Genomic DNA, 27283 nt, shown 5'->3' with positions numbered 1-27283 from the left:
GTTGGAGGAAGGGCTCTAAAGGAATTAATATTTCAATTCCTCAGGGACCAGTCTCCAATTTGGGACTCACTCAAAATTGGCTTCCTTGATCCCACCTGACTCCATTTACCTAATCTACACTAATTCTGGCTCCACTACCTGGCCTAGCTGTGGGTGGCTGAGGGAGCTTGTCCCAGGATTGGTCCTTTCTTTTTGGCTAGCATCTGTAATGGCTCAATAAAACCTTTTATTTCAGAGATCTCTCCTTCTTCAGAGTTTGGTTTTAACAATGCTTAAGAAGATTCTGTTCTAATAGATTAGGGAGTGGAAGGAAAGGATACAATTTTATTAAAAAAAAAAAGTATTTGTTCACAGACTAATCACATTCTGGCCTGTGAAGCTGGTCTGCAAAGTCTGCTTGCTGGCTTGAACCAACTCAGTTCTTCATGAGACTGCACCAATAACAGTTGCCACACCTATGAAGGAAAACAGGTGAGTCAGAACTGAATGCATAATATACTGTTCTATCATTATTTGAGAAACTGCAGGTATGGCTCTGAAATGTCCTTTTGTAAAAGAAATTTAGATTTATAAAGGAAATTTATAATATGCTTGTAAAGTACCAGTTGCTAGGGCTGATCTACTTAATTTTATTACCTGAGGCCATCTGTACAGCAAGCCCTTTTCACTAAGCGTTTCCTTCTCTCACCCTTCCTTCCATAACTTGCAGTCACTGCCACCCGTAAAGGCCCCAAGCCCCTATTCCTTTCCATAGCTCAGCGTGCTATGTAATCACCCCCCATCCCCCCACTAAGAACACTGGTATTCACTGGTGTATAAGTCTATGTCATAAGCTGATTTGCATCTTTTTTTTTTTTTTTAAGTCTTGAAATTTGTATACACCTCCAGCGGCTGCCGGCGTGGCATCTGTTAATCTTGGTTTCTTTTTGGTGGCAGCGACACTTAGATACGCATTTGCCTAGTTTCCATTGCAGTCGGGAGGAATAACACATGAAATAAAAAAACAGCACAACTAAAAGAGTCTTCCCAGCGTCCCGCGCCAAACCGGGAGGGGAGCGGGCGCTGCGCCAACTAGCCGGATCCCCACCTGTAGACCCGCCACAAGGCCGCGCCGCCAACCCCGTCCCCAATTGGTCGAGGCGGTGGAGCCGGACGCGCGCGCGCGCGCGCAAAAGCCCGGATGGGCCGCCGCTTCCGGCGCACTCCCCGCGGGCGGTAGGGGGCGCTCACCGCGGAGCTTAGCTTCTGCGGCCCTTGGCGTCTGCGCCGGCCTCTGCGGCCCTGTGTACCGAGGAGAAAATGGAGCCAAAAATTTAACTCGAGGGGCAGCCCTATCCCCTCTAGCCGAGTTCCTGTCGCTTCCGCCGCCAGGAACTATATTTCTCGCGGGACTTAGTGCGTTCAAGCGCCCACTGGTCTGGGCCGCGAGTGGGATCGTCGCCGAGGCCCAAGCGCTCCGGGTGAAGGAAACTGGGGCGCCTTGGAGGACCCTCCGCGCACCCCCCACCTCCAAGCAAAAGCCCCAGTGTTGAGCAGGTATAGGCCTGGAAAGGAGGGTTCAGTTCTAGTAGTGGGCGGTGAACGGGTCGGTTAGCTGGCTTTGGAGTCCAACCCCTTCCCGCGCGCACCCTTTGTGCTATTCGTGGTGGGGGGCACGTGGCTTCCTGGAGTTTTTGTTGGAAAGAAGCCTGTTTGTCGCCGCCGGCGAAGTGGGCGGGGTTTCGGGCGCGCACTGGGGTGGGGGTGGGGTTGGGGGTGGGGGTCTGCTCTGGAGCCCTGGGTAGAGGCCGCAGCCACTGGGGGCTTCCGGGCCCCCGACTGCTCCCGGCTGGGGGTCGGGAGGGTGACAGGTGCCTCTTGGGTTGCCTGTGTGGACCCAGCTCCTAATCTGGGCGAGACTGGGCTGGTTGACTCAGCTTTTCCTCTTAGGCTGGTCAAGTTCGGACACGTTCCGAGACTGTCGTTGGAGGAGCTAAGTCCTGACTTGTCCTACGGCTGAGGCTATTTAAACCATTCCTTTTCTCAGTTGTATTCACTGGCGATTGAAGATAGACACCCGTGTTCACAGACGTGCGGCACATTTTATGTACTGATCCAGGTAAGGATCGACTTGCTAATAATTTTGGTTCATAAGGTATTGTTTAAAGATGTTGTCTCCTTTATATATGATTTCGGGTTTTTTTTCACATGTTTTATTTCAAGTTTTTATCGTGTGTGTATTTTTTTTTCCCCTACTTGTAGGCCAATGTGCAATACCAACATGTCTGTGTCTACTGATGGTGCTGTAAGCACCTCACAGATTCCAGCTTCGGAACAAGAGACCCTGGTTGGTATTTTTGTCTAAAGTGTTAACTTTTAAAAATAACTTACTTTTTGAGATGATCAAGTAAATGATATAAACCCAAGTTATAGCCAGGCTTTTAAGGTAAAATTTTAGGTATGTAACTTAAATTCTTTCTCCTGGATAATTGTCTGGAGTAAAAGTGAACCAAAAGAATCAGAATTTTCTTAGACTTTCACAAAATGGAGTGACTTCCATTCTTAAGCATGGGTATTGACATTGTGTTTATGTGACCTACTGTTTTTTTAGTTTGACCTGTTGTATTTAACTTTATGATTTCTGAAAGTCACAAAAATAATTCATACTATTTGTAAAGGTTTTAAGCATTAGAGAAATATATAAAGTAATATTTGAAAATTGCAGTCTTTTCTCCATGTCTCCTTTAAAATTTTTTTATGTGCATATATTAATGTGTGAATTTGAAGCTGTTACTGTTTGTTCTACTGAAACAGGATTAAACCAGAGTTGTTCTATAACTTGTAAAATCTATAGAATTCTTTTTAGTGGCTACATATTATTCTATAGTTGATGGTATACCAGTACTTTTACCAATAGAGTTTTTTTTTTGAGGGGGTGGGGGTATTGGTGATTAAAGCCAGGACCTTATGCATGCTATGCAAGTGCTCTACCACTGAGCTACATTTCTAGCATTACTGATAGACTTTAAAATTGCCTTTCAATTTTGAGTATTACAAATAGTACTGCTCTGTGTGTGCGACTATTATGTGATTCTTCTTTGTAAGATAGAAATAGAACTCTGAGTCTTGAATTATACATATATTTGATGGCTGACTGGTAACTTGTTCACCAAAAGATTGTGACAGTTTTTACACCTGCGTACACTAAATTTTACCAGTTTTTTTTTTTTTTAAACTTACATGCAGTTGTACAGTGTTTGTGGGATATAGTGTAATAATTTGATACATATACATGTAATGATCAAATCAAGATAATTAGCATTTCCAGGTCCTTAAACATTTAAAAATTGTTGTTTGTAAAATAAATTGTGACCTAGTCTAATTACTATTGCCTTTTTTTGTGTGTGTAAAAAGTATGAAGCTGTTGTTTAGATTTATATGTCCCAAGTCTCTAAGGAGGTGGGGCATCTTTTCATTTGTTGAATCACTTGCTTATTCTGGGATTTGACTGGTCTGGTCTGTCCATTTTTTTTTTTTTTTTTTTAATTTGAGTAGTTTTCAGCATTTCTAGAGTATTGAATTTTTGTTGTTTAAAAATAGTCCATTTAATTTGATGTTATCTTTTTCCCATTGAGAACGTTTTTTGAAGTTTTATTTGTTAATTATTGTTGGCTTTTGAATTTTTATATCATTCTTGTCCTAAGATTATGAATGTATCACCTGTAATTTTAATTTTTACATCTAGATCACCACCTGGGATTTATCTTTTATTCTTAAATACAAGATTATGGGGTAGGGGATATAGCTCAGAAGGTTGAGTGCTTGCCTTGTATGCTTGAGGCCCTGGGTACTTTTAAGTTTTTCAATTATTAAGTAATTTGTTTTACTGATTAGCTGGAAATAGGCAGTTTTCTTAAATCTGGTTTTTAGCATTATATCTTAATTGAGCATGCTGTCAGATTTCAGAATCAGGACAGGCCATATTGAAGAGAGGTGCAGAGACACCGGTTTGTATGGTGGTGGCAAATTGTAAAGATTGAGTTTTGCAGAGTTGGATATAGCAATAGGAAAGGAGAAAGAACATAAGCATATTCTCCCCCATGTCAATTATTAATAATACTTGAAAAAACTCTAGAGTCAGGCAAACTATAGCCTTTGGACTAAATTTGTGCTGCTGCCTGTTTTTATAAATAAAAGTTTATTGGTCTGAGTGTGGTGACACTTGCTTGTAATCCCAACCACTTGGGAGGCCAAGGCAGGAGGATCATAATTCAGGCCAGGCTCAGCAACTTATCTAGCCCCTGTCACAAAATAAAAATAAAGGGCTGGGAGTATAGCTCAGTGATAGAGCAAAATTCCTGGGTTAAATTTCTAGTACTACAATAAATAAATCTTCTATGGATTAGGTTCCTTAATACTGGAGAATTTAAAATAACTAACCCAAGCTGACAAGGATAATTAAGAGCAGATCTGAGAATGTAACTCTTGTCCCTCAACCACAACTTAGCATTTTCTTCCTCAGTGGTTTACATTTCAAGTATCTATTTGACAAACAGTTGTTGAACACACATCTTTAGGAATCACCTCAAAGATGGAGTTTTTTCTCTTAGATTGTGTAAATTTGCTTACAGTAAGCTCATTGGATCTCTACTATTTATGATTGTAAGGCAAGCAGCAAATGCTAGAAATAGCTAGAGAAGAAAAGATAGCATGCACTTGGGATTGGATTCACAACTTAAAAATTTGATGATTCCATGATAATTAGCATAATAATTAGTCTCTCTAACATTTTTTTCTAATCCCCTTAACCATGGTATGTGTTACTCAATTTATATAGTCTATTTTATTTAGTAAAACCTTATAGTGTTTGCTACCTTTATTGTTATTTGCTACCTTTTTTTTTTAAATCAGGGCTGGAAATCTGGGCCTCACACATGCTAGGCAAATGCTCTAATGCTCTACCACTCAAACACATCACAGCCCCACTGCTTTTTTCTTTCTTTTTTTTTTTTTTTTTGTTGTTGTTGTTATTGTTGGTACCAGGGATTGAACCCAGGGGTGTTTAAACACTGAGCCACATCTCCAGCCCTTTTTATATATTATTTAGAGAGGAACTTGCTAAGTTACTTAGAGCCTTGCTAAATTGCTGAGGCTGGCTTTGAACTCATGATCTTCCTGCCTTAGCCTCCTGAGTTGCTCGGATTATAGGCATGTACCACCATGTCTGGCCCCCACCCCCACTTTTTGAGGTCCTAAACTTTGTGAAATCATTAAACATAGTGTTTGTTACCTTATTGTTGTTATTTGCTACCACCTTTACTGACAACTTTATTCTGCATGTGTTTGCTGCAAGGCTTATAGTTTTCTTTTTCTTTGTAGGTTAGACCAAAGCCATTGCTTTTGAAGTTGTTAAAGTCTGTTGGTGCACAAAAAGATACTTACACTATGAAAGAGGTAAGCTGATTTAAGATATAAGGAATGTTTTAATATATGGCCTTCTTTACAGTTTTCAAGCCCTTGGGAGAAATTGGCCATCATTGTTTTATGGTCCTTTGACATACTGTGTAATTAACACATTAAATACTGACATATAGCATCAGACCTAATAAATATGATTAGAGTATAATGAGGAAAAGAAGTGATATTTTGATGTGTTTGCCATAAGCATAGCTTGATACTGTGGTTTTTATTGGTGACAAAAATCACAGGTACTGCTAATAGTGTTGTGATTTGTTGCCTGTATTCATAATTAAAAACTAAATTTCAGTTTGAATTTAGTGAAAGTAAAGATAGAAATACATATATAATGTAAAAAAAAAAAAATATATATATATATATATATATATACCCTGAATTTTATCCAAGGACTTCTTGGGCATCCCTGGATCCCAGGTTAAGAACTTATGCACCAGAGATACACAAGTACAATATACTGTACTGAAATTCTGGGCTGGAGGTGAGCTGATTCATGAATATATGTCCTCTTTAATGGCTACAGCATTTCAATGTATTCTCTTGAAGTTTATAGAAGTAAGGTTTTCAGTGAGAGATTGGGCCATTTTGGGCAAAATTTCACTGTGAATGAAATGTTTCCATTCCCCATCTTTTCCTTTTAGTTTGTGGGACATGAATTACTCAAAACACTAAAGATTCTTTTCTTATGACAGGATAGATAGTAGGGCAGGAAGAGATTCCATGCACTACCACGCCTGGCCCCCACTCCTGCTTCTGGAGGTCCTAAGCTTTTTGAAATTATTAAACATAGTGTTTAATAATTTCTTTCCAGCCACACTTATAAATTACCTCAAGGGATATTTGCTAGGACTCTAGATCCTCATTAAGACATAGAATACATGTGCAAAACTGTTTAACAGTAACATAGTATAATCCTTCTCTGCCATCTACAGGGAGTTGATTCTAGGTAACCCGCCCCCATCACCCATGTTCAAGTCTCTTATACAGAATAGTGTGTTTTTTGCATATAAGTTATGCAAATCCCCCATATACATAAAACATCTCTAGATGACCTATAATACCTCATATCTTGGTATTATGTGGTATTGTGTTTTTTTTTTTTAAAGAGAGTGAGAGAGGAGAGAGAGAGAGAGAATTTTTTATTTATTTTTTAGTTCTCGGCAGACACAACATCTTTGTTGGTATGTGGTGCTGAGGATCGAACCCGGGCCGCACGCATGCCAGGCGAGCGCGCTACCGCTTGAGCCACATCCCCAGCCCATGTGGTATTGTTAAGGGAATAAGAAATGTCTACTTAGGTTTGATAATTTTTATTTTAGAATAATTTTAACCTATGGTTAGTTGGATCTATGGTTGCAAAACATACACATATAGAGGGCTGATTTTATGTTGTCTGATGCAGTTTTCAGGTAAAGGATCTTTGTCTAGGATCATATTGGGAAGTGGTGGAAGCCAGATGGGGTAGTAGAAAGTGCACAAGGCTTCAAGTCAGAAGAGGGATCAGTTTCCTCACTTTGTTCCTTTTTTTTTTTTTGATGCTGGGATTGAACCCCAGGGCCTTGGGCGTGCTAGCCATATACTGTATTACTGAGCTGTGCTCCAGACCCTTCTTCATTTCTAATACAGTAATAATCATTCTGTGAAATACCAGAAGGATGAGACTATACTTGTTTAAAGTACATTGTAAACTGTAAAACGCTGTACATATTTAGGTGGTTGTTGGGATAATTGAAAAGTATGTTGCCTATTTTGTCTTAATAGAGCACATAGAATATAATATAATAATGGTTCAGGGTCATTTTTATTATTTATTATAGTGTATATTAATATATCTGGATTTATTTAATTGAATTCTCCCAAACTGTTGAGTTGATGTCATTGGTCATTTTCCTGTCTTTCTTTTCTGTGATGACCTCAGAGGCTATTGAGGTGTATGTTGTTTGTGACTATTTACTAAATGGCACTAGGTCACTGCCATATTTCAGTTGATTTGGGGGGGTGGGAGGTAATTGGTTTCTACAACTTTTGCTGTTTTTTCTATTCTTAAGTGTTAGAACCTCGATAGCTGAGCAGAGTTAAGATTTGCAAGGAAAAAAAAACACATTTAAGTTCAAGATAGTGGTTATTCTACATGGTTATGGATGTGGTTGCTAGTAGTTTAATCCTGTTTGAATAAATGGGATATTAGTTGAATATATTTTAAACCAACTTTTAGTTTTCTTTAATGCTCAGATATCGTATTTCTATTTCAGGTAATATTTTATCTTGGCCAGTATATTATGACTAAACGATTATATGATGAGAAGCAACAACATATTGTATATTGTTCAAATGATCTTCTAGGAGATTTGTTTGGAGTGCCAAGCTTCTCTGTGAAAGAGCACAGGTAAATTCTTCTCTCTAGAAATTATAAAAAGCCAGCTGGGCAAACATTTCAGCTGACCTCCACTCTTACTTCCTATTGTCAGTAATAAATAATCAATGCTTTTTTATATAAAAAGATACTAAGCTGGGTGCGGTGGTGTATGCTTGTAATCCCAGCGGTGCCCGAGGCTGAGATAAGAGGAAAGCGAATTCAAAGCCATCCTCAGCAATGGAAAGGCAGTAAGCAACTCAGTGAGACCCTATCTCTAAATTAAAAAAAAAAAACAAAAAACAAGGCTGGGGATGTGGCTCAGTGGTCCAGTGCCCCTAAGTTCAATACCAGGTACCAATAAATAAATAAATAAACAAACAAATAAGAAAAAAAAAGATGCTAGAATTGAGTTTTTCCTTTTTCTTTTTTTAATTTTTAATTATTTTGGTGTCATGCTGGGTATCAAACGAGGGCTTTTCATGTCTAGGCAAGTACTCTATCACTGAGCTACAGCACCAGCCCTGAAATTGGTTTCTTAGTTCTACAGCATATTGTTGGGGAACATGAACTCTGGACTCTTATAAATCTGTATTTGAGACCTAGCCTGGTCATTTACTAGCAGTGTGAATAGGTAAATTGATCTAACTTCTCTAAGCCTTAGTTTTTTCATTTTTAAAATAGGGATAAGTAAATACCTTGTGTAGAGGTTATAAATAACTCATGAAGAGACATGTTATCAAAAAAAAAAATACTGTTTGACACATGGAAAGCATTCAGATTGTTAGCTACGATTATATATTTTAAATTATTATTCTGATCACTTCCAAAGCCAGTCTTTATAATCTGCTTATTTATTCTTTCAGTATTACTGGAGACTGAGCTGCCATTTAAATTTTTTCTCAGCTCTTTAAAATTTTTTAAATTTTATTTTGAATTACAATCTTAAGTTTCCCAGGCTGGTCTCAAACTTGTGATCCTTTTGCCTTAGCATCCCAAATTGCTGGGGTTACAGGTGTGTGCCATCATGCCAGGCCAAAGGTAGTCTTTATGCCATCATGTTAATAAAGCTTAAATTTGAATCTCAGTTACTTTGGAAATCAGTTTTATTTTGTGTTTGTTTTTTGTCACATACTACCATTATGGCAATTAACATTTCCAGAATTATTCTGGGAACTGAAAACTACTTTTTTAGTCATTCTTACCTTTCAAATTTGTCGCAGTTGGTTTAGCCTAGTTGGTCTGTGTTGAGCCTTAGCATTTATGTCTTAGTAAGTGGGATAGATGCTTTTCATTTGCAACAATTCACTAGATTCTACTAGTATTTAATGCTCATTAACATCATAATGATTGGGGGTATATTCAATTGTAGAGAACTTACCTCCCTTGCATAAGATTCTAGGTTTGATCTCTAGCATCACAAGAAAAAAGTAGCTACAAAGATGGAAACTGAATAGAATATTTGTGTCATTAAAACAATTTCATTGTAAGCATAATGTATATATTCATTATTGAACACTAGAAAAAGACATAGCTCAAAAAGAGTAGGGGATTGAACCCAAGGCCTTGTGCATGCTAAGAATGTGCTCTACCACTGGGTTATATCCCCAGCTTTCATCTTTGGTTTTTTTTTTTTTTAGTTAAACATGGACACAATATCTTTTTTTTGTTTGTTTATTTTCCTGTGGTGCTGAGGATCGAACCTAGTGCCTCACATGTGCGAGCCACAACCCTACCCCTTAATCTCTTTAATATTATAGAACCATCTTTCCATTGGTAAACTCTGTTTAATATCCATTCATGGTTATTTTGTCCTTGGCCTTGGGATATGAAACTTTGTATGTTTAAGAAATAACTTGATGATTTTGTACCATTTTCAGTATTAAATCTTCAGATAATGTTTGAGGATGTATCTGATATTGAAAGTATAATCTTAAGGTTATGCTTGATTTAAATTCTGATAGGTTGAAAGGTCAGAAAATGGGGAAATTACTGACTTGAAAAAAAATACTTGAATATGAATAAGAATATTGACTTTTTTTGGTTGTTGTTGGTTTAAATTGCTGTTTCAGGAACTGGAGATGTAGCTCAGTGGTATTTTGCAACAAATAACACAGTCTGATCATTAGATTAAAAACGAAAGAGAAGACTGAATCATGACATCAATGAATACTAGAATAAGAGTTGTCTTTCTCTTGGGTATAATCTCCATGAGGGCAGAGATTTCTCATTCTTAGTTTTCCGCAGTGACTAGTTCATAGTATGTTCTCAGTCTGTATTTGAGTGAAGAGGAGGCTCTATTTTTAAATAAATTTTAAATCAAGAAAGAAAATCCATTAATTGTCTAAGTTTGGTAAGAGTTGGGATTATAGGGTTGGGGATAGCTCAGCGGTGGAACACTTGCTTAGCAGGTATGAGATCCTGGGTTCAGTCCTGAGTAACATACAGTCAGGATTATAATCCAATTCCTATATAATTAAAATTTTTTTTTAAAAAAAATTATGGTACTGGGAATTTAACCCAGGGGTGTTATACCATTGAGCTACATCTGTAGCTCTTTTTATTTTTTTGAGTTACGGCCTTGCTATGTTGCCCAAGCTGACCTCAAACTTGTAATCGTCCTGCTTCAGCCTCCTAAGTAACTGAATGATAGGTGTGTGCCAGTATGCCCAGCTTATAAATGGGTTTTATACAACCTATTACTTTCTAAGCAGAGTGCTAGAAATTTGAAAATAAGTATGCTGGGCTGGGGTTTTAGCCCAGTGGTAGAGTGCTCGCCTTGCATATGGTACGGCACTGGGTTTGATCCTCAGCACCACATAAAATAAAGGTATTGTGTCCATCTACAACTAAAATAAAATTTAAAAAAAATATGCTAACCTACCTTCTGCTTGCATAAGTTGCTGGGGTGATAAAGTCTAAACAAAACTCATGTCAGGAAATGGAGATGTGAATCTTTAAGCTAGAGAAACCTTTGTGATTGTTGAAAATAGCTGTCATCACTATTACTAATTATTTAGTTGTTTTTTAAAATCTAAAAGCCTGCCTGTAATATAATTTGAAAAGTGCCATTTTGAGTATGTGTAGTAGTTTATACAAAATCTGTACTTAAATTTTAAAATGTATATCTCTTGATTTTTTTTCTTCTTACAAGGAAAATATATACAATGATCTACAAAAATTTGGTGGTAGTCAATCAGCAGGGTAAGTTAATTTTGAACATCATAAATATAATATTTTGTTTTAAGAGCTGAGAGTATGGGGATGTGGCTCAAGCGGTAGGGCACTTGCCTGGCATGCGTGTGTGCGGCCCGGGTTGGATCCTCAGCACCACATACAAAGATGTTGTGTCCGCTGAGAACTAAAAAATAAATATTAAAAAATTCTCTCTCTTGGGCTGGGGATGTGGCTCAAGTGGTAGCGCGCTCGCCTGGCATGCGTGTGTGCGGCCCGGGTTCGATCCTCAGCACCACAAACCAACAAAGATGTTGTGTCCGCTGAGAACTAAAAAATAAATATTAAAAAAAAAATTCTCTCTCTCTATCTCTCTCTCTCCTCTCTTACTCTCTCTTAAAAAAAAATTCTCTCTCTCTCCCACTCTCTCTTAAAAAAAAAAAAAAAGAGCTGAGAGTATGGCTCAATGGGGGAACACTTGCCTAACATATGTGAGGCACTGCGTTTGATCCCTAGCATGGCAAAAAAAAAAAAAAAAATTTGAAGATACTTCTCTGTGCTTATATTTTATAATTGTGATTCTCATTATATATTCATTTAACTTTTGAAATGGGGTCTTCCTGAGGTACCCAGGATACCCCCAAAGTCACTGTCTTCCTGCTTCAGCCTCCCAATTATCTGGGATTACATGTGTGCATCACTGCATCTGGCTTTTTTTTTTTGTTATGGCAGAGATCAAACCCATGGTCCTCATGTATGTAGGCAAACACTAGCACTGAGCTATACTCCTAGACCTGATTCTCTTGTTTAAGTCTTGGGATATCAGGATTTATTTTGAGAGGTAGATAATTTCAAAAGTTCTGCTCAGTGAAGAGGTGTGTCAAACCTTGAGAATCGTGTTAAGATGCTTTGGAGGGCTGGGGATGTGGCTCAAGCGGTAGCGCGCTCGCCTGGCATGCGTGCGGCCCGGGTTCGATCCTCCAGCACCACATACAAACAAAGATGTTGTGTCCGCCAATAACTAAAAAATAAATAAATATTTTAAAAAAAAAGATGCTTTGGAAAGTAATATAGTTACTTATTTTGAACTCTTTGAAAGGATAAGTCTTCTTTTTTGTATTTTCCTTTTTATAATAGACAAAAGCTTTGTTTCCTCCCCCTTTTTTTTTGGTAGGTAAATGGCATTTTAATTCCTTAATTGAAGTTTTTAACTGGTCATATTTGGGTTGCATCTTCCTTTGAGAATCTGATGAAGGCCCTGGGGTTTTGTTTCAGAAAGATGCATATGTAAATAAATATACAGGAGTATGCTGATAAATATTTAACCCATTTTCCATGGGAGAATCTCTTGATTTGAAGTGGTTGCTGATTCCATGGTGTAAACACTCTCGTTTTCAGATTACAAACGTTGAGTTGGGAAGAAATGTACTGTGCTTTTTTTGAGTGTTGTTAGAAGTTGGCTCCAATATGCTATAGCTTTCCAAATGTCCATCCTTGAATTACAATTAAGAAAAGCTCTAAGTAGCTAGGTTTTCAGAATGAATTGACCATTCCCCTGTGATCCCACTACTCTATATTCAGTTTCTTTTGTTTTCTGTTGCTCTGGTTATTTTGTTGTATTGCACTTTACTCTTTCCTATCTCATTAAGGTTTGCATTCTGCATCATACAGGATAGTATTTTATTAATATGGTGTTAGTTTGTGAAGAATTGAATACTTACTATACCATAGTCAGGATTTAAAATCCAGAAAAGAACATCACCATCTGATCCAAGAATAAAAGTAATTATTAGGCTGCTGTTTAACAGTGGTTTCCCTGCCTCTATTCTCTTTTTTTACTGTTTTGTCAGAGCAGTTTATCACTGTAATTGAGGGGTTTGATTGTTCTCTGGAGATAATGGATCTGTGAGCTAGGAAATCAGTTTTATTTCTTGAACTAAGTCCCCTTAGTGATGAGTGGCTGCGATACTGTCTTAAGGTAAGATTCTGAAGTGTCTACTGGGAGGAATGCAATGATGCACTGCTTGTTGACATCCTTGTGCTGTTGGTCTGACATTAGGACCCTTTACATTTCTGATTGTTTGATTTCTAGTAAAACTGTCCTTAATTTCCTAAAATAGCAACAGTTAGTTTGCATCTGAATGATTTTTCACATTATTCCTCAATCTGGAATGTCCTTCCCAGCCAGTCCTATTTCACCTACTCTATTATGAAATCCTTCCTGATTGTTTGCTCCTCAGACACCCCTCCCCCACCCCTATCAAATAATCATGACTTTATCTTCTTTGCTGTTGTATCTTCTTTTAATGTGTTTATAATTACTCTTTCAGGTATCTTATATTAAAATTGAGTTCTCATATAACTACATAGCATGTGGATGGCACTTGGAAAGCATTTGTTTAATGTTTATTGAAAGGTTAAATTGTATATGGGCTTTATGTTGGATAGCTCTTTCTTTCCTAGTTTGTGATTTCCGTTTTTATTTTGTCTTAGAACCATCAGATTCCAGCACATTAGTGAGAGAGAACAGGTGTCACCTTGAAGGTGGGAGTGATCAGAAGGTAATTTTAAATAAATTCATTTTAGTAAAATGTTTCTTGAAAACTGCACAGATACTTATACAAAACAGAATTTTTAGCTTCCTGGCATTATAAGTTTAAATTGACATATTTTATTTTTTCTTGAATGCTTAGGATCTTGTGCAAGAACTACAAGAAGAGAAGCCTTCCTCTTCCTGTTTGGTTTCTAGACCATCTACCTCATCTAGAAGGAGAGCAATTAGTGAGACAGGTATTCATGAATATTTATTTGGTATAGTAAACAGCTGTGTGGTGTTTTCTCTAATGAAATTAGTACTTTTAGGATTAGTGAAATTATTTTGCTGCTTTTGGTTTAGTTGAATGAATTTTTTCTATTACTTTATTTGGTCTATAGGATAGCAGTTTTAGTAGCATTTAGTAACATTTTTTTTTTCTGGTTGACAATGGGCACAGTTTACTCTATAATGGGGACAAAGATAAACTTTATTGTAGCCAAAATTCTTAGTTACCATTGTGGTTAATTGTGTGTGTGTGTGTGTGTGTGTGTGTGAGAGAGAGAGAGAGAGACAGACAGACAGACAGACAGACAGACATGTACACAGTAGATTGAATCTTGCACATAGAAGGCAAGTGTTCTATCACTGAGCTGTATCTCCCGTCCTTTTTCAAATTTTATTTTGAGACAGGGCCTTGCTGAGTTGTCCGGATTGCCCTCAAATTTCTGGTCCTCCTGCCTCAGCTTCCCAGGTAGCTGAGTTACAGGTATATACCATCACCACCACACCTGGCAGCAGTTAAATTTTTTTAATAATTATTTTTAATAAGTAAAAAATATACCATTGGAGGAAGGGGCTGTTGCCTGATCAAAATTCATAACTAACTGGACTTAGTGTTGTTGCATGCCTATAATTCCAGCTACTTGGGATGCTAAAGCTGGAGATTTGAAAGTTTAAGGCCAGCCTGGGCAATATATATAAAATGGTGTGTGTGTCTGTGTATTTTTTTTTTTTAATTTTTTAAGGTATCAGGAATTGAACTCAGTCAGGGGCACTCGACCACTGAGCTACATCCCTTGCCCTTTTTGTATTTTATATAAAGACAAGGTCTCACTGAGTTGCTTAGTACCTCATTGTTGCTGAGGCTGGCTTTGAATTTGAAATCCTCCTGCCTTAGCTTCCCAAGCCACGGGAATTACAGGTGTGCGCCACCACATTCGGCCAGGCACATAGATTACATTTTAGTTAATCCTATATGATGTAAGATTGCATTGAACATAGTTTCATATATAAACTTAAATAATTATGTAGGCATTTCTGTAAGATAAATTGCAGATTGTTGTACCATTTTATATTCCTATGAACAGTGTATAAAAATCTTTCCTCTCAAATCTTAACATTTTTAATTTGTGTTCTTCTCATGGGCAAAAAATGGTGTCTTATTTCAATTTACATTTTCTTGCTCAATAGGAGGTAGGAGATTTTTCAAAGTTTCTTAGTCATTTGCATCTCTATGACTTTATTTTTCCTATTTCTGAATTTTTTTTGAAAAAATCAAGTCTTTGGAAGGAGGACTTTGTATAATGTGGCATGTGGCTGTATTAACCATTTTCTATTGTGTATGTTGTAGTTATTTTCTTCTAGTTGCCCTCTAGCTTATATTGATGGTATTTTATTTTGCCATGGCAACGTTAATATGGTTTAGTTTTTTTTTGTACTGGGGATTGTACCTAGAGGTGCTTAACCACTGAGCCACATCCCCAGACCTTTTTATTTTTTAGTTTGAGACAGGGTCTCACTAGGTTACTTAGGGTCTTGCTAAGTTGCTAAGGCTGGCTTTGAACTTGCAATCCTCTTGCCTCAGCCTCCTGAGTTGCTGCGATTATAGGTGTATGCCGCCACTCTGCTTTGTCTTTTTTCTTTTTTTTTTTCCTTTTTTTTGGTGCTGGGGATACTGAACCCAGGGACCAGGGACTTGTGCACTCTCCTTGGATATTTTTCCATTGAGCTACACCTCAGCTCCTCTGGTCTCCTTTTTTTTCCTTTTTTTTTTTTTTTTTTTGTGTGTGTATTTTTTCAGTTATATATGGACACACTATCTTTATTTTTGTTTACTTATTTTTATGTGGTACTGAGGATTGAACCCAATGTTACATGTGTAAAGCAAGTGCTCACCACTAAGCCACAACTCCAGCCCTGTGGTCTGCTCTTGATATTGATACTTTCTTGAGTGCTTTGCAGTGTTATACTTCCCCATCCTATATTAAAAGAATATTTTCTTGGGCTGGAGATGAAGCTCAGTGCAGAGTGCTATTAGCATGCTTGATGGGAAACAAAATGTTTTCTTAGGTTTTTAAATAGTTTTGTTGTATATGTTTGGCTTTTTGATCTATTTAGATTTTTTTTTTTCTCTTTTGCTAGGCTGGGTATGGAACTCAAGCCCTAACATGTGCTAGGCAAGTGCTCTACCAGTGACCTATACTATTTCTATATCTGATATCTCATTCATGTCTGGCAGATTTGACTAGCACTCTGACTTTTTATTTTTAAGTTAGAGAAAATTTATTATTTAAAGTGAAAGTTTTCACTGGTTTTGACTTGTGTTGAAAATACAGGGTACCTGACATGCTGTTGTGTCTGTAGTCCCAGCTGCTCTGGAGATTGAGGCAGGAGAATTGCTTGAGTTGGGGAATTTGGTGCTAGCCTGAGCAATGTAGTGAGACTCTCTCTCTTAAATACAGAATAAAGCAGGGTATTGATGAAACTGAACTATGAAGAATACCTTCTGGATCCTCAGCACTACAAAAACAAACAAAAAAACTCTTCTGTGCTGAGTAATAGAGCACTTGCGTTCAATCCCTAATACTGCAAAAGGCCACTACCAACAAAAACTCCCAAATGCCTTTTATGCAAATTAGACATTATTGGTTTTTTAAGAAAAAGAAAGAAAAGAAATTTTCCTAAAGTTTAGACAGAAAAATCATAGATTGCTTTATTAGTAAATGCTCTTGATGGATTAAAGTTATTGTGATTTGCGGAGGCAAATTTCTTGAAGATGGGAAAACTTATAAAAATATGCCCTGGGCTGGGGCTGTGGCTCAGTGGCAGAGCGCTTGCCTTACACATGTGAGGTATTGGGTTTAATCCTCAGCACCATATAAAAATAAACAAAATAAAGATATTATGTCCATGTGTAACTAAAAAATATTTTTAAAAAATGCCCTGCTATAACTTTTTAGGTGGACAGATCTAGTGAAAATGTTGACTATTGAAACATTAATAGTAATTTATCATTTTTTTCTGTTTAATTTCATCAATACTATATGACAGACATGCTAAAGACATTTCAATTTTAAATCAATCCTACAGTACATAAATTTAATCATCCTCTTTTTCTTTCCATATCCAGAAGATAATTCAGATGAATTATCTGGTGAACGACGAAAGCGCCACAAATCTGATAGTATTTCCCTTTCCTTTGATGAAAGCCTGGCTCTGTGTGTAATAAGGGAAATATGTTGTGAAAGAAGCAGTAGCAGTGAATCAATAGAGACTCCATCAAATCCGGTAATACTCTTGTTTCAAATAAAATAAAGTTCTTGTATTTTAAATATAGGCCTGACAATCATAATAAGCATACAGATAGAATGCACATGTATGGTGTGATGTTGCTACTGAACACGGGGAAATTTAACTTTCAAATATAATTATTACATAGATTTCCCACCTCTAACTCCAGGTTTGGGGAGAGGGTGAAAGATAGTGGAATAACTCTGGTAAGGGTGAAGTAGTACAAATATTCATAGTTTTTAATGTTGCCCTATATTAGAGAGTCTTTGTGAACTACTACCCTAATAGTAAATTCGTATATGTTGGAGTATAGTCTAAGAATTTGAAAGTTGTACTTTTTTTAAAAAAATAAGGAAACAAGACTATAAGTTTAGTTCAATTATGTTTCTTGGGTTTCTAAGGCAAATTTATCTTGAATATTTAGAGTTAATATGTTTTTTATTCTCAGTGGTACAGTGCTTGCCTCGTGTGCAAGGCCATATATTCAATCCCCAGCACTGCAAACAAAACAAAGCCTTAAACTTTCATTATAGCCATTAACAAATAAGTTAGCATAGTCTGAGCTTAATATTTGCTATATACATAGATCTAGACATCAGGGAATGTCTGTCAGATCCATGAAGTGTGGGTTCAGTTTTGCATGGATGATTAGAGTGTCAGTATTTTTTTTTTTTTTTTTTTTTTTTGGTACTGGGGATTGAACCCAGGGGCACTTAACCACTGAGCCACATCCCCAATCTTTTTTATTTTGATCAGGGTCTCACTAAGTTGATTAAGACCTTTTGGTTGCTGAGGCTGGCTTTGAACTTTTAGTCCTCCTGCCTTAGCTTCCCGAGTCCCTTGGTGGTGTGCCACTGTGCCTGGTTGGTAAGAGTATCAGTACTTTCTGAGACTGATAGAAAATTCCAATGTTCCATTTGTTAAGCATTTTGATAAATGGAATTTTTAAAATTTTGAGACAGGGTCTTGCTTGTTAAATTGCCTAGACTGACCTCAGATGTGCAATCCTCTTGCCTTAGCCTCCAAAGTAGCTGGGATTATATACACATGAGCCACTGTGCCTGGCTTATTTTAGAAGATATAGGAGATTGAACCAGTTATGATAATAATCCTATTCTTACATTTTATGTGTTCTTGTTACTTCTGTATTAGCTTTTTTTCTTCCAAAACAGTGATTATAGGAGTATGTTTGTGTCCTCCAGAGTATTTAACAAAGCTGTTACTCATGTCAGCCACTAGGTGGCATGAGCTCCTGCTCAGTATGAGAAGCAAGTTTTTAAGGGCCATTGGTTTCTATCATAGTTTCTAAACTCTTACCATAACAAAAAGTGGCCTTAGATAACAGGTAAACAAATTGGCAAACCATGTTTGTTAAAACTTTATTTGTTAAAATAGATTTGTAATATCCCACAGTGCAGACTGTTGCCACAGAATGTGCTTTCTAAGATTTAATTTTTTTCTTGTGATTTACTCCCTTATAATAATTGTTCACTAAAGATTAGTTAATTGAAGACTAGTTAATTGAAGGGGGTCACTTTATTAGATAAATATACTCTAACCTGATTCTCTTTAGATCTCTTTAAGATGCATCAAGCTGATGAATGTTACTTTTTCTACTATTTTTCTAACATGACATTAAAAAATATTTTGACCTTAGAGATTATAAAATAATATCCACTGTTTAGTTTTGTTTTAAAAAATGGTCTCAGTCCTGTAATGCTAGTTATTCATAGGAGGCTGGGGCAGGAGGATCCCAAGTTCTAGGCCAACTTAATAAGATCTTGTCTTAAAATAAAAAAGGACTGGGGATGTAGCTCAATAGTAAAGTGCTTGCCCAGCATTCATGAGGCCCTAGGTTCAGTCCCTGGTACTTCAGGGGAAAAACAAAAAGAAATGACAGAGCTATTAAAGATCATTTAGTTTAAACTCCTTTTAGAGTAGCTGTAGCCTTTAGGAGTTAAATGATGCATCAAGGTTAAATGGCTACTTGGTGGCAAATCACGAATAATATCTAGGGCTGGGGATGTGGCTCAAGTGGTAGTGCGCTCGGCTGGCATGCGTGCGGCTCGGGTTCGATCCTCAGCACCACATACAAAACAAAGATGTTGTGTCCGCCGAGAACTAAAATAAATATTAAAAAAAAAAAACTCACTCTCTCTCATCTCTTTAAAAAAAAAAAAGAATATCTATATCCTGGCTTCCTAGACCAATATACTTTTAAAATTTGTAGCCCTCTGCTTAGTGTGTTGCTACCCTCAGCCATGGACAGCAAATATTAAGGGCCTGAAGGTCTTATTAGGTTACATAATTTATTAAAACATGAATGAGCCTGGCAAGTGGTATACACTTGTAGTCCCAGCAACTCTGGAGGCCAAGGCAGAGGATCAAAAATTTGAGGCCAGCCTCAGCAGCTTAGCAAAGCCCTAAGCAACTTAGACTCTATCTCAAAATAAAAAGGGCTTGGGATGCTGCTCAGTTCACATGGGTTTACTCTCTGGTACCAAAGAAAGAAGAAGAAAAATTAACTTAAATGAGGAATTAAATACAGATACATAATTTTAAAAAATAAATTTAAAAAATTAAATCTGGAAGCTCTTCAAAACAAATTATTTTCAAAGTTCATTAAAAAACACCAATACTAAGTTTGTATTTGTGTAAATATGTCTGTCTAGCATTCTACCAATCTGAATATATAAAGATGATTAAGACAGGTCTAGCTCTCAAAATCGCTATAATTCAGATGACAAACATGCAGTTGTTTTGTATAATTTACGTGTATCAGTAATACACAAGTAGTAAAGATAATTCAGAGTGACAGAGCTCTTTCAGTTGACAGAGATTTAGCCAAAGAAGGATGAGTATGATTTAGAAACTATGAAATTATTTCTAGTTAAGGAGAGTGAGTAAGTCAAGACCAGTTTAGGAAACAGTCTAGATCTGAGTGTCCTTATTTAGTAAAGGAGGAGGAGTGCCTAGTTGGAGAAGAATGAAATGTTAATATCATACTAGATGTACCTTCACTGCAAAGGGATTTTAAATGCCTTTTTTCTCTGATTTTTTTTTTTAAGGTTGTTGATAGACCTTTATTTTATTTATATGTGGTGCTGAGAATCAGACCCAGTGCTTCACACATGCTAGGCAAGTGCTGTACCACTTAGCTACAACCTCAGCCTAGTAATGGGCTTTTGAACAGGGAAAATAATACTCATACCTTTGAACCTTAGTCTAGATTATGTTGGATATACAGGATGGATCTGAGGAGGAAATAAAGCACAGGGATGAGTCAGGAAGTTGTTACAGAGGCCAAGATACGTATATTAATTTTGTTTTCTCCCCTTAGGATATTGAAGATGGTGTGAGTGAACATTCCAGTGATTGGTTGGATCAGGACTCAGTTTCAGACCAATTTAGTGTAGAATTTGAAGTTGAATCTCTTGATTCCGAGGATTATAGCCTTAGTGAAGAAGGACAAGAACTCTCTGATGAAGATGATGAGGTATTTTCTTTAATTATATTAGAAAGTTGTTAAATATTTTGCATATTAATTGACTTTACTAAAAGATGTAATACATTTAGATTGAAATCCTTATCCTTAAAATCTTTGTCTCTTGATTTGTTCAAATTAGAATATTGGTTTGTGGACTTGAGCTTACGTATTTCCTTATTGTCTCATTTTTGAATTACTAATGCCAAGAACTCAATAGACCGTAATAAGCATTCTTGTAATGGTCTATATTTTAAAATATTGAATTAATTTCCTACTTTTTAATTCTAACTTACTTTTTATAAAAATAAAACATCACAGAGTCCAGGGTTACCCCTATATTTATCTATTGACTTTTTCCATGGTGGGTGAGGATTTAATTGCTATGAAATTATTTCTAGTTAAGGAGAGTGAGTGAGTCAAAACCAGTTTAGGAAACTGTTTTTCTTATTTGTACTTGCTGCATTTGACCTTTGTTTGTCTCAGAATTTCTTGCCTGTGTGTGTGTGTGTGTGTGTGTGTGTGTGCGCACGCGCACATGCATGTATGCATTCTGTGGATTCAACCCAAGGCATTACATGTGCTAGGCATGTGCTTTACTGTTGAGCTATACCCTCAGTCTCAGAATTTTTATATATAGTAGTAGTGTATACTATCTGTTTAGGACTTACTAAGAAACTTTCCTGGTTGAATAGAAAAGGTGATTTGATGCTAATGAATTTACTTTATTAGGTGTATCGAGTTACAGTGTATCAGGCAGGGGAAAGTGATACAGATTCATTTGAAGAAGATCCTGAAATTTCCTTAGCTGTAAGTATATATCTGCTTCTTTAAGGAATTAAAAAAATATATACCAAGGTCAAAATTAGAAGAATATATCTAACCTACTTCATGAAATGGGGTGATTTAAGTTAAAACTTAAAGTCTAATGGTTTAAAGTATTTTTGTTTAATTTGTTATGGTGAACTCCGGTACTACATTTGTTTAGTTTTATCTGGGGAGTTAGAACTTTTTAATATTTTGAACTCTTTGAAGCACCACCCTGCTTTTGCAAGACCTTTAGTTTTATTTTGCTTTTTGTTTTTGCAGTACTGGAAATTGAACCCAGGAGCACTCTATCATGAGTTATGTTCCCAACGTTGTTTTTTTTTTTTTTTTTGGTGAGACAGGGTCTTGCAAAATTTCCAAGGCTGACCTCAAACTTGCAATTCTTTGCCCCAGCCTCTGCAGTGACTGGGGTTATAGGCATGTACCATTGCATCCAGCAAGACCTTTAGTTTTAGTTTAGGAGGTAACAGTAGCCACCTTTGACAACAGAACCAATGTAGGAGAATGAATAATCTCCACTCTTGTTGCTACTGTGTTAGGTCATTTGACAGGCAATCTAACTTGTTATATTATTCACGTCCAATAGGAAGGACTTCTTAAAGCAAATTTCACATGTAAAATGTCCTTAGGCAAGACCATGCTTCAGTTAAGGCAAGGAGAACAAGGAGTTATTCATTATTCAGTAAGAGGTGTGGTGAAGGGGAGCTTATCCCAAGTGAGTCGTGCCACAAGAAGTTAGGGTAAGGGAGAAGCACTGAGCAGTTAAGAGAGAAGAGAATACAGGAGAGGGTAGACAAGTACAGGGTATACATTTGGGGTTGTATCCAAGGATGGTAGGCTTTACCTGGCAGTGGCTGCTGACAAGAATGGTTTTTAGCATTTCCTTTGTGAATGGAGTTAGGGAACACTCAGTTGAACCATGGTTTTAGAGCACATCTTAGAGTCCTAGTCACTGATGGATTGGGTGACTTTTCTTTAGGAAAGGCAAATTTCATGTAGATTGATTAGGTAGACTAGGTACAACAGTGTCCAGGATTGAGCCTTTAAGGGAGTGGATACAGGCCTCAGTACAGAAGAAAACATCCTTAACTAAATGAACCGCTGTGACTGTCTTCAAAAAGGTATTGCTGGCCTTGTAAAATGAGTTAGGCATAGCTGGGAGTGGTGGTGCACACCTGTAATTCCAGTGGTTCCAGGAGGCTGAGGCAGGAAGATCCCGAGTTCAAAGCCAGCTTCAGCAAAAGCTAGGTGCTTAAGCAACTCAGTGAGACCCTGTCTCTAAATTAAAAAGGGTTGGGGATGTGGCTTAGTGGTCAAGGGCCCCTGAGTTCACTCCTGGTACCAAAAAAAAAAAAAAAAAAAAAAAAAACTAACTTCATAGATACACAGTTAATATAATATATATTTTAGGTACTCTAAAATATAATAAGCATATTTTTAATTTTGGGGTTTTTCAGCATGATAAGGCTAAAAAAAGTACTTATTAAGTACATGAAGAGAGAACACATATGACATTCCCTGCCACCCCACAGTGCTGGGTATTGAACCCAGTACTTTGTACATGTTAGGCAAGTACTCCCATTGAGCTACATCCTCATCTCAGTGTTGACTCTTTTTCTTTTTTAAATTGTTGTCTCTCTGAGGTGTACAACATGTTTGTTTGTTTGTTCCTGGTGCTGGGGGTCAAACCCAGGGTCTGTAGTAAAACATGAACATTCATCATCTCAATTACATGGTTGGGAAAAAGTACCTAAAATCTCTCAGTGAATTTCCAATATTTGATAATAACTATATTTATCTTGCACATATTTACTATTTTATGTAAAACAAATGCTGAAAATTGAACTATGCTACATTTTACCTTAATTATATCAGTCACCACCAGCATTGTTATGATTAGTAATTAAAGGGTTACAGAAATTAACTTTGTATTTTTTCATTGAAGGACTATTGGAAATGTACTTCATGCAATGAAATGAATCCTCCCCTTCCACCACATTGCAATAGATGTTGGACCCTTCGTGAGAACTGGCTTCCTGAAGATAAAGGGAAAGATAAAGGGGAAATTTCTGAGAAAGCCAAATTAGAAAGCTCAAAACAGGCAGAAGAGGGCTTGGATGTGCCTGATGGTAAAAAAATTACAGCAAATGATTCCAAAGAATCATGTTTTGAGGAAAATGATAAGATCACACAAGCCTCCCAGTCACAAGAAAGTGAGGACTATTCTCAGCCATCAACTTCAAATAGCATTATTTATAGCAGTCAAGAAGATGTCAAAGAGTTTGAGAAGGAAGAAACACAAGACAAAGAAGAAAGTATGGAATCTAGTTTCCCCCTTAATGCCATTGAACCTTGTGTGATTTGCCAAGGTCGACCTAAAAATGGTTGCATTGTTCATGGTAAAACAGGACATCTTATGTCATGCTTCACATGTGCAAAGAAGCTGAAGAAAAGGAATAAGCCTTGTCCAGTGTGCAGACAACCAATTCAAATGATTGTGTTAACTTATTTCAACTAACTGCCTTGTCATAAAAGTAGAATTATATATTTCTAGTTATAACCCTAAATATTTTGACCCTATGGATTTTATTTTTACTTATTACGTTTATAAGAGCAAGAAACTCAAACTGCTTAGATTTCTTTGTAATGTAATTTACCAACCTTAGGAGGAAAATTAGTATGTATTCCCTTCTAGGAAAGTTTCCCTTCTGTTTATATTTTATATTTGGGTTTTTAATACAATTTACATTAGATATATATAGCTCATTTTTTTACCCTCACCCCTCATTTTAAATAATTTCAACTCTCTTAAGTGAAGTACCTAATTTTCTTTTTTTAAAAAAATATAAGACATTTAAATGAAATTAGTACTTTTCATGTAAGGAGAAAAATATGTATAAGAAACATAATATTTAAATTTTAGATACTCTGTGCTGGATGTGGTGATCCACACCTGTAATCCTAGTAACTGAAGCTGAGGCAGAAGGATTGCAAGTTCGAGGCCAGCTTCACCAATTTAGCAAGATTCTGTTTTGAAATTAAAAATAAAAAGGGCTGGGGATGTAGCTCAGTGGTTAAGTACCTGGGTTCAGTCCCTGGCACCAAAAAATAAGTTAATAGTTATATTTGGTGCTATGTAAATAAAAATAAACTTATTCTACAGCCTCTGTTATATGTAGTAAGAGGTAGGTAGTAATGAGGTCAGTAAGATGTACAATTGTCCTGAGAAAATTGTTATTGTTTCCTATAAGCTGAAAAGTGATTCTGAGAAACTTTGAAACACCTTTTGGACTAGGTTGTCCCTCAGTCTATGTTAAGTAACTTGATTATAATTAATCTTAAGCAAAAATAATCACCTTAATTTAATTTAAAGTCTTAAGTACTTATTTTTACCCCATGTGTGACAATTGTACATACTCAAAGGAGGGCATTAAAAAACCTGATTGTAAATTTAGAATGGAACCAATGGATAATTTTGTACAGCCAACTACTAACAATACATTATTCATTTAAACTTCAAAAACAAAATCACTTGTACCTCCATGACTTACCCATCTGTATACATATATAAGTAGCAAACAGATGTCTACTTTAGCTTTAGGGCAGTTCCAAAACACAAGAAAGCTTTAGTAATTTGGAATTTATAAGACTAGATTAATTACTAATATCTCTACATTTTTATGTTTAGTATACTATTTATTGATTTACAAATAAACAATTTATTAAATGGTTTCAAGAATGTAATTATTGGATTGTGCATGCAATTTTTTCATAATAGCCTGTATGGGTAATCAGAAGCACAGATCTCAATGTTCTTTTTGGAGTCACCATGCCATCCTACTTTGAAAGTATACTGCAGTTTGGAGTCTCTGAGACAGATCAAACATTGCAGGTTAGTAGGGGTAGAAACTGCTGTTTTCTTTAGTGCTGCACACTTGGGTCAGCATATGGCAGTCTGGCTTAAGTGGTTTCTAATAAATAATAGTGAATGTTCTAACAATTATAGTTGCCTTTTTACTTATCTGGTCATGTATGACTATGTAAACATGTTCTCTGCTGGGATTGAACCCAGGACCTTGTGCATGTGAGTCAAGTGCTCTACCACTGACTACCATAGGCTTTCTGTGGTTATTTTTGGAACTAAAGTCCACAATGCCAGGAACTTTTTAATGGTGATGTGTTGATGTAGGTGTTTAGTACAAATTTATTAAATGCCTTGGGACCTGAATCTTGAAGCTGGCAAGAGTGTGTGGGCCCTCCACCCAGAGGGGTAACTCTTGGCAATATTTAGCTTAGGTTTTTGCAATTTCTAATAAGTGTTTAAAGTGTTTTAATTAGTGTGTGGGTCTATCAAGTTAATCATAGCATTGTATTGTGAAAAGTTTATAGTTAAAGCTTATGGTTGGATGCTAATTTGGTTTTTAGTGTTTACAAAAAATGTCCTCAGTTTAAAAAATACCGGTTCATGCAGCCTGGGGCTGTGTTTAGTGGTAGAGCACTTGCCTAACGTGTGAGGTGTGAGGTTAAGTTTGATTCCCAGCACTGGGGGGAATAAATTAAAAGTTTGTGTCCATATTTTCTATCATTTTGCTTGCTTTCAATTATTTAATATGGATTGTGTGTGTGTGTGTGGTGGTGGGGATGAATATCAGGGCCTCCGAATTACACCTGCAGCCCTTATGATAGGGAATTTTTGCTTTTATAAATAAGGCTTTATAAATATTTGGAAGCACTTGCTAGAGAAGGTGTATGGAAGCATATGTTAATAAATTGTAGACTAATGGAAAGCAACAAATAAGCAAAAACTGAAGCAATAAGCAGATGAGGGTTCAATATTTTATTACAGGTAATACATTTGAAATGATGTATTTTAATATTGTTAGGAATAGTATTTTGGGCAAATGAGAGCAATTTTTTTAGGGAAGAGGTGATACTGAAACATACTTAAATTCTATGCTTTTTTAAAAAATCTCATTTAAAGATTAACTTTTTAAAAAATTGGTATTTTAGAAAAACAAGATTTTCCTCTTGTTTCAATCCCTCATCGATATGGCTTTCAGAGTGCTACTTAAATATCCTAAAAACTTAATGTCAACTTATCAAAGTGATGTCTTTCACCTTCCTAGCTTCAAAACTTCATCTTTTTAATTTTTAAAATTACCATCATATTGGATGAATTTTATTTATTACTTAAATTTTAATACTTGTGTGGGTTTATTTTTGGTATACATCTTCTCAGGCTGCCACCCATTGTTAATTGTGGGCCTTCCTTCAAGGTCATAGTAACATCTCCCTAAATTGTCTTCAATGCCTCTGTGTGTGTGTGTGTGTACGTGCACTTATGCGCGCCTGAGCTGAAAATTAATTCAGGGGCCATATATGCTAAGCAGTCACTCTACCACTGGTATGCTCCCAGGCTACTTCAATGCCTTTTATCTTTCCCATTTTTAAAAGTAGATAATTTTACAGATACTGTAGTATCCCATCCTTGATATAATTACTGAGAAAGACTGCTTGTTGGGTAATATATGTGATGTTCTGCTTGATTATTTTAGACTCTGAAATTGGTGCTCTCTCTTCAATACTTTTTGCTCCAACGCTACTCCTAAGCCTCTTTTAATGGGAAAGCTGAATTCAAAATCACAGATGTTGTGCTTGCTTAGCAACCTAAGCAAGTATGATACACATATAGACCTAGAATAGGTTCTGGCAGGTAATAGGCATTTATGATAAATTGTGGATTAATAGTATTCTCTTGCATCCATTCCTGACTCTAGTTCCCAAAACCCAGTTGAGGTAGCTTTGAATTAACCAGTTTTTATACATTCTCTTAACTCAGCTTTGTTCACAATATGTTCCTTTGTATTTTCTCTCCATAACAGAT

General features: G+C 36.5%; 1 protein-coding gene across 3 annotated transcripts; it reads left to right on the top strand.

The window, feature by feature from the left end:
- Positions 1-1235: 1235 nt before the first annotated feature.
- Mdm2 (MDM2 proto-oncogene) lies at positions 1236-25941 on the top strand. 3 transcript variants are annotated; one of them, XM_026386605.2, is made up of 12 exons: positions 1236-1536; positions 2027-2098; positions 2242-2326; positions 5359-5433; positions 7707-7840; positions 10962-11011; positions 13475-13542; positions 13675-13771; positions 16927-17084; positions 20428-20583; positions 21304-21381; positions 23345-25941. In XM_026386605.2, exons 3-12 carry the CDS (start codon positions 2246-2248, stop codon positions 23915-23917), a joined length of 1470 nt encoding a protein of 489 aa, XP_026242390.1. In that variant the 5' UTR covers positions 1236-1536; positions 2027-2098; positions 2242-2245; the 3' UTR covers positions 23918-25941. The 3 variants fall into 3 exon arrangements, with proteins under 3 accessions (XP_026242390.1, XP_026242388.1, XP_026242389.1); XM_026386603.2 differs by having other exon boundaries at positions 1930-2098; XM_026386604.2 differs by lacking the exon at positions 1236-1536 and adding an exon at positions 1689-1709 and having other exon boundaries at positions 1930-2098.
- Positions 25942-27283: the final 1342 nt, after the last annotated feature.

This window comes from Urocitellus parryii, chromosome 5 (genome assembly GCF_045843805.1).
Source record: "Urocitellus parryii isolate mUroPar1 chromosome 5, mUroPar1.hap1, whole genome shotgun sequence".
Taxonomy (NCBI): Eukaryota; Metazoa; Chordata; class Mammalia; order Rodentia; family Sciuridae; genus Urocitellus; species Urocitellus parryii.
This window is presented reverse-complemented; position numbering and strand designations above follow the sequence as displayed.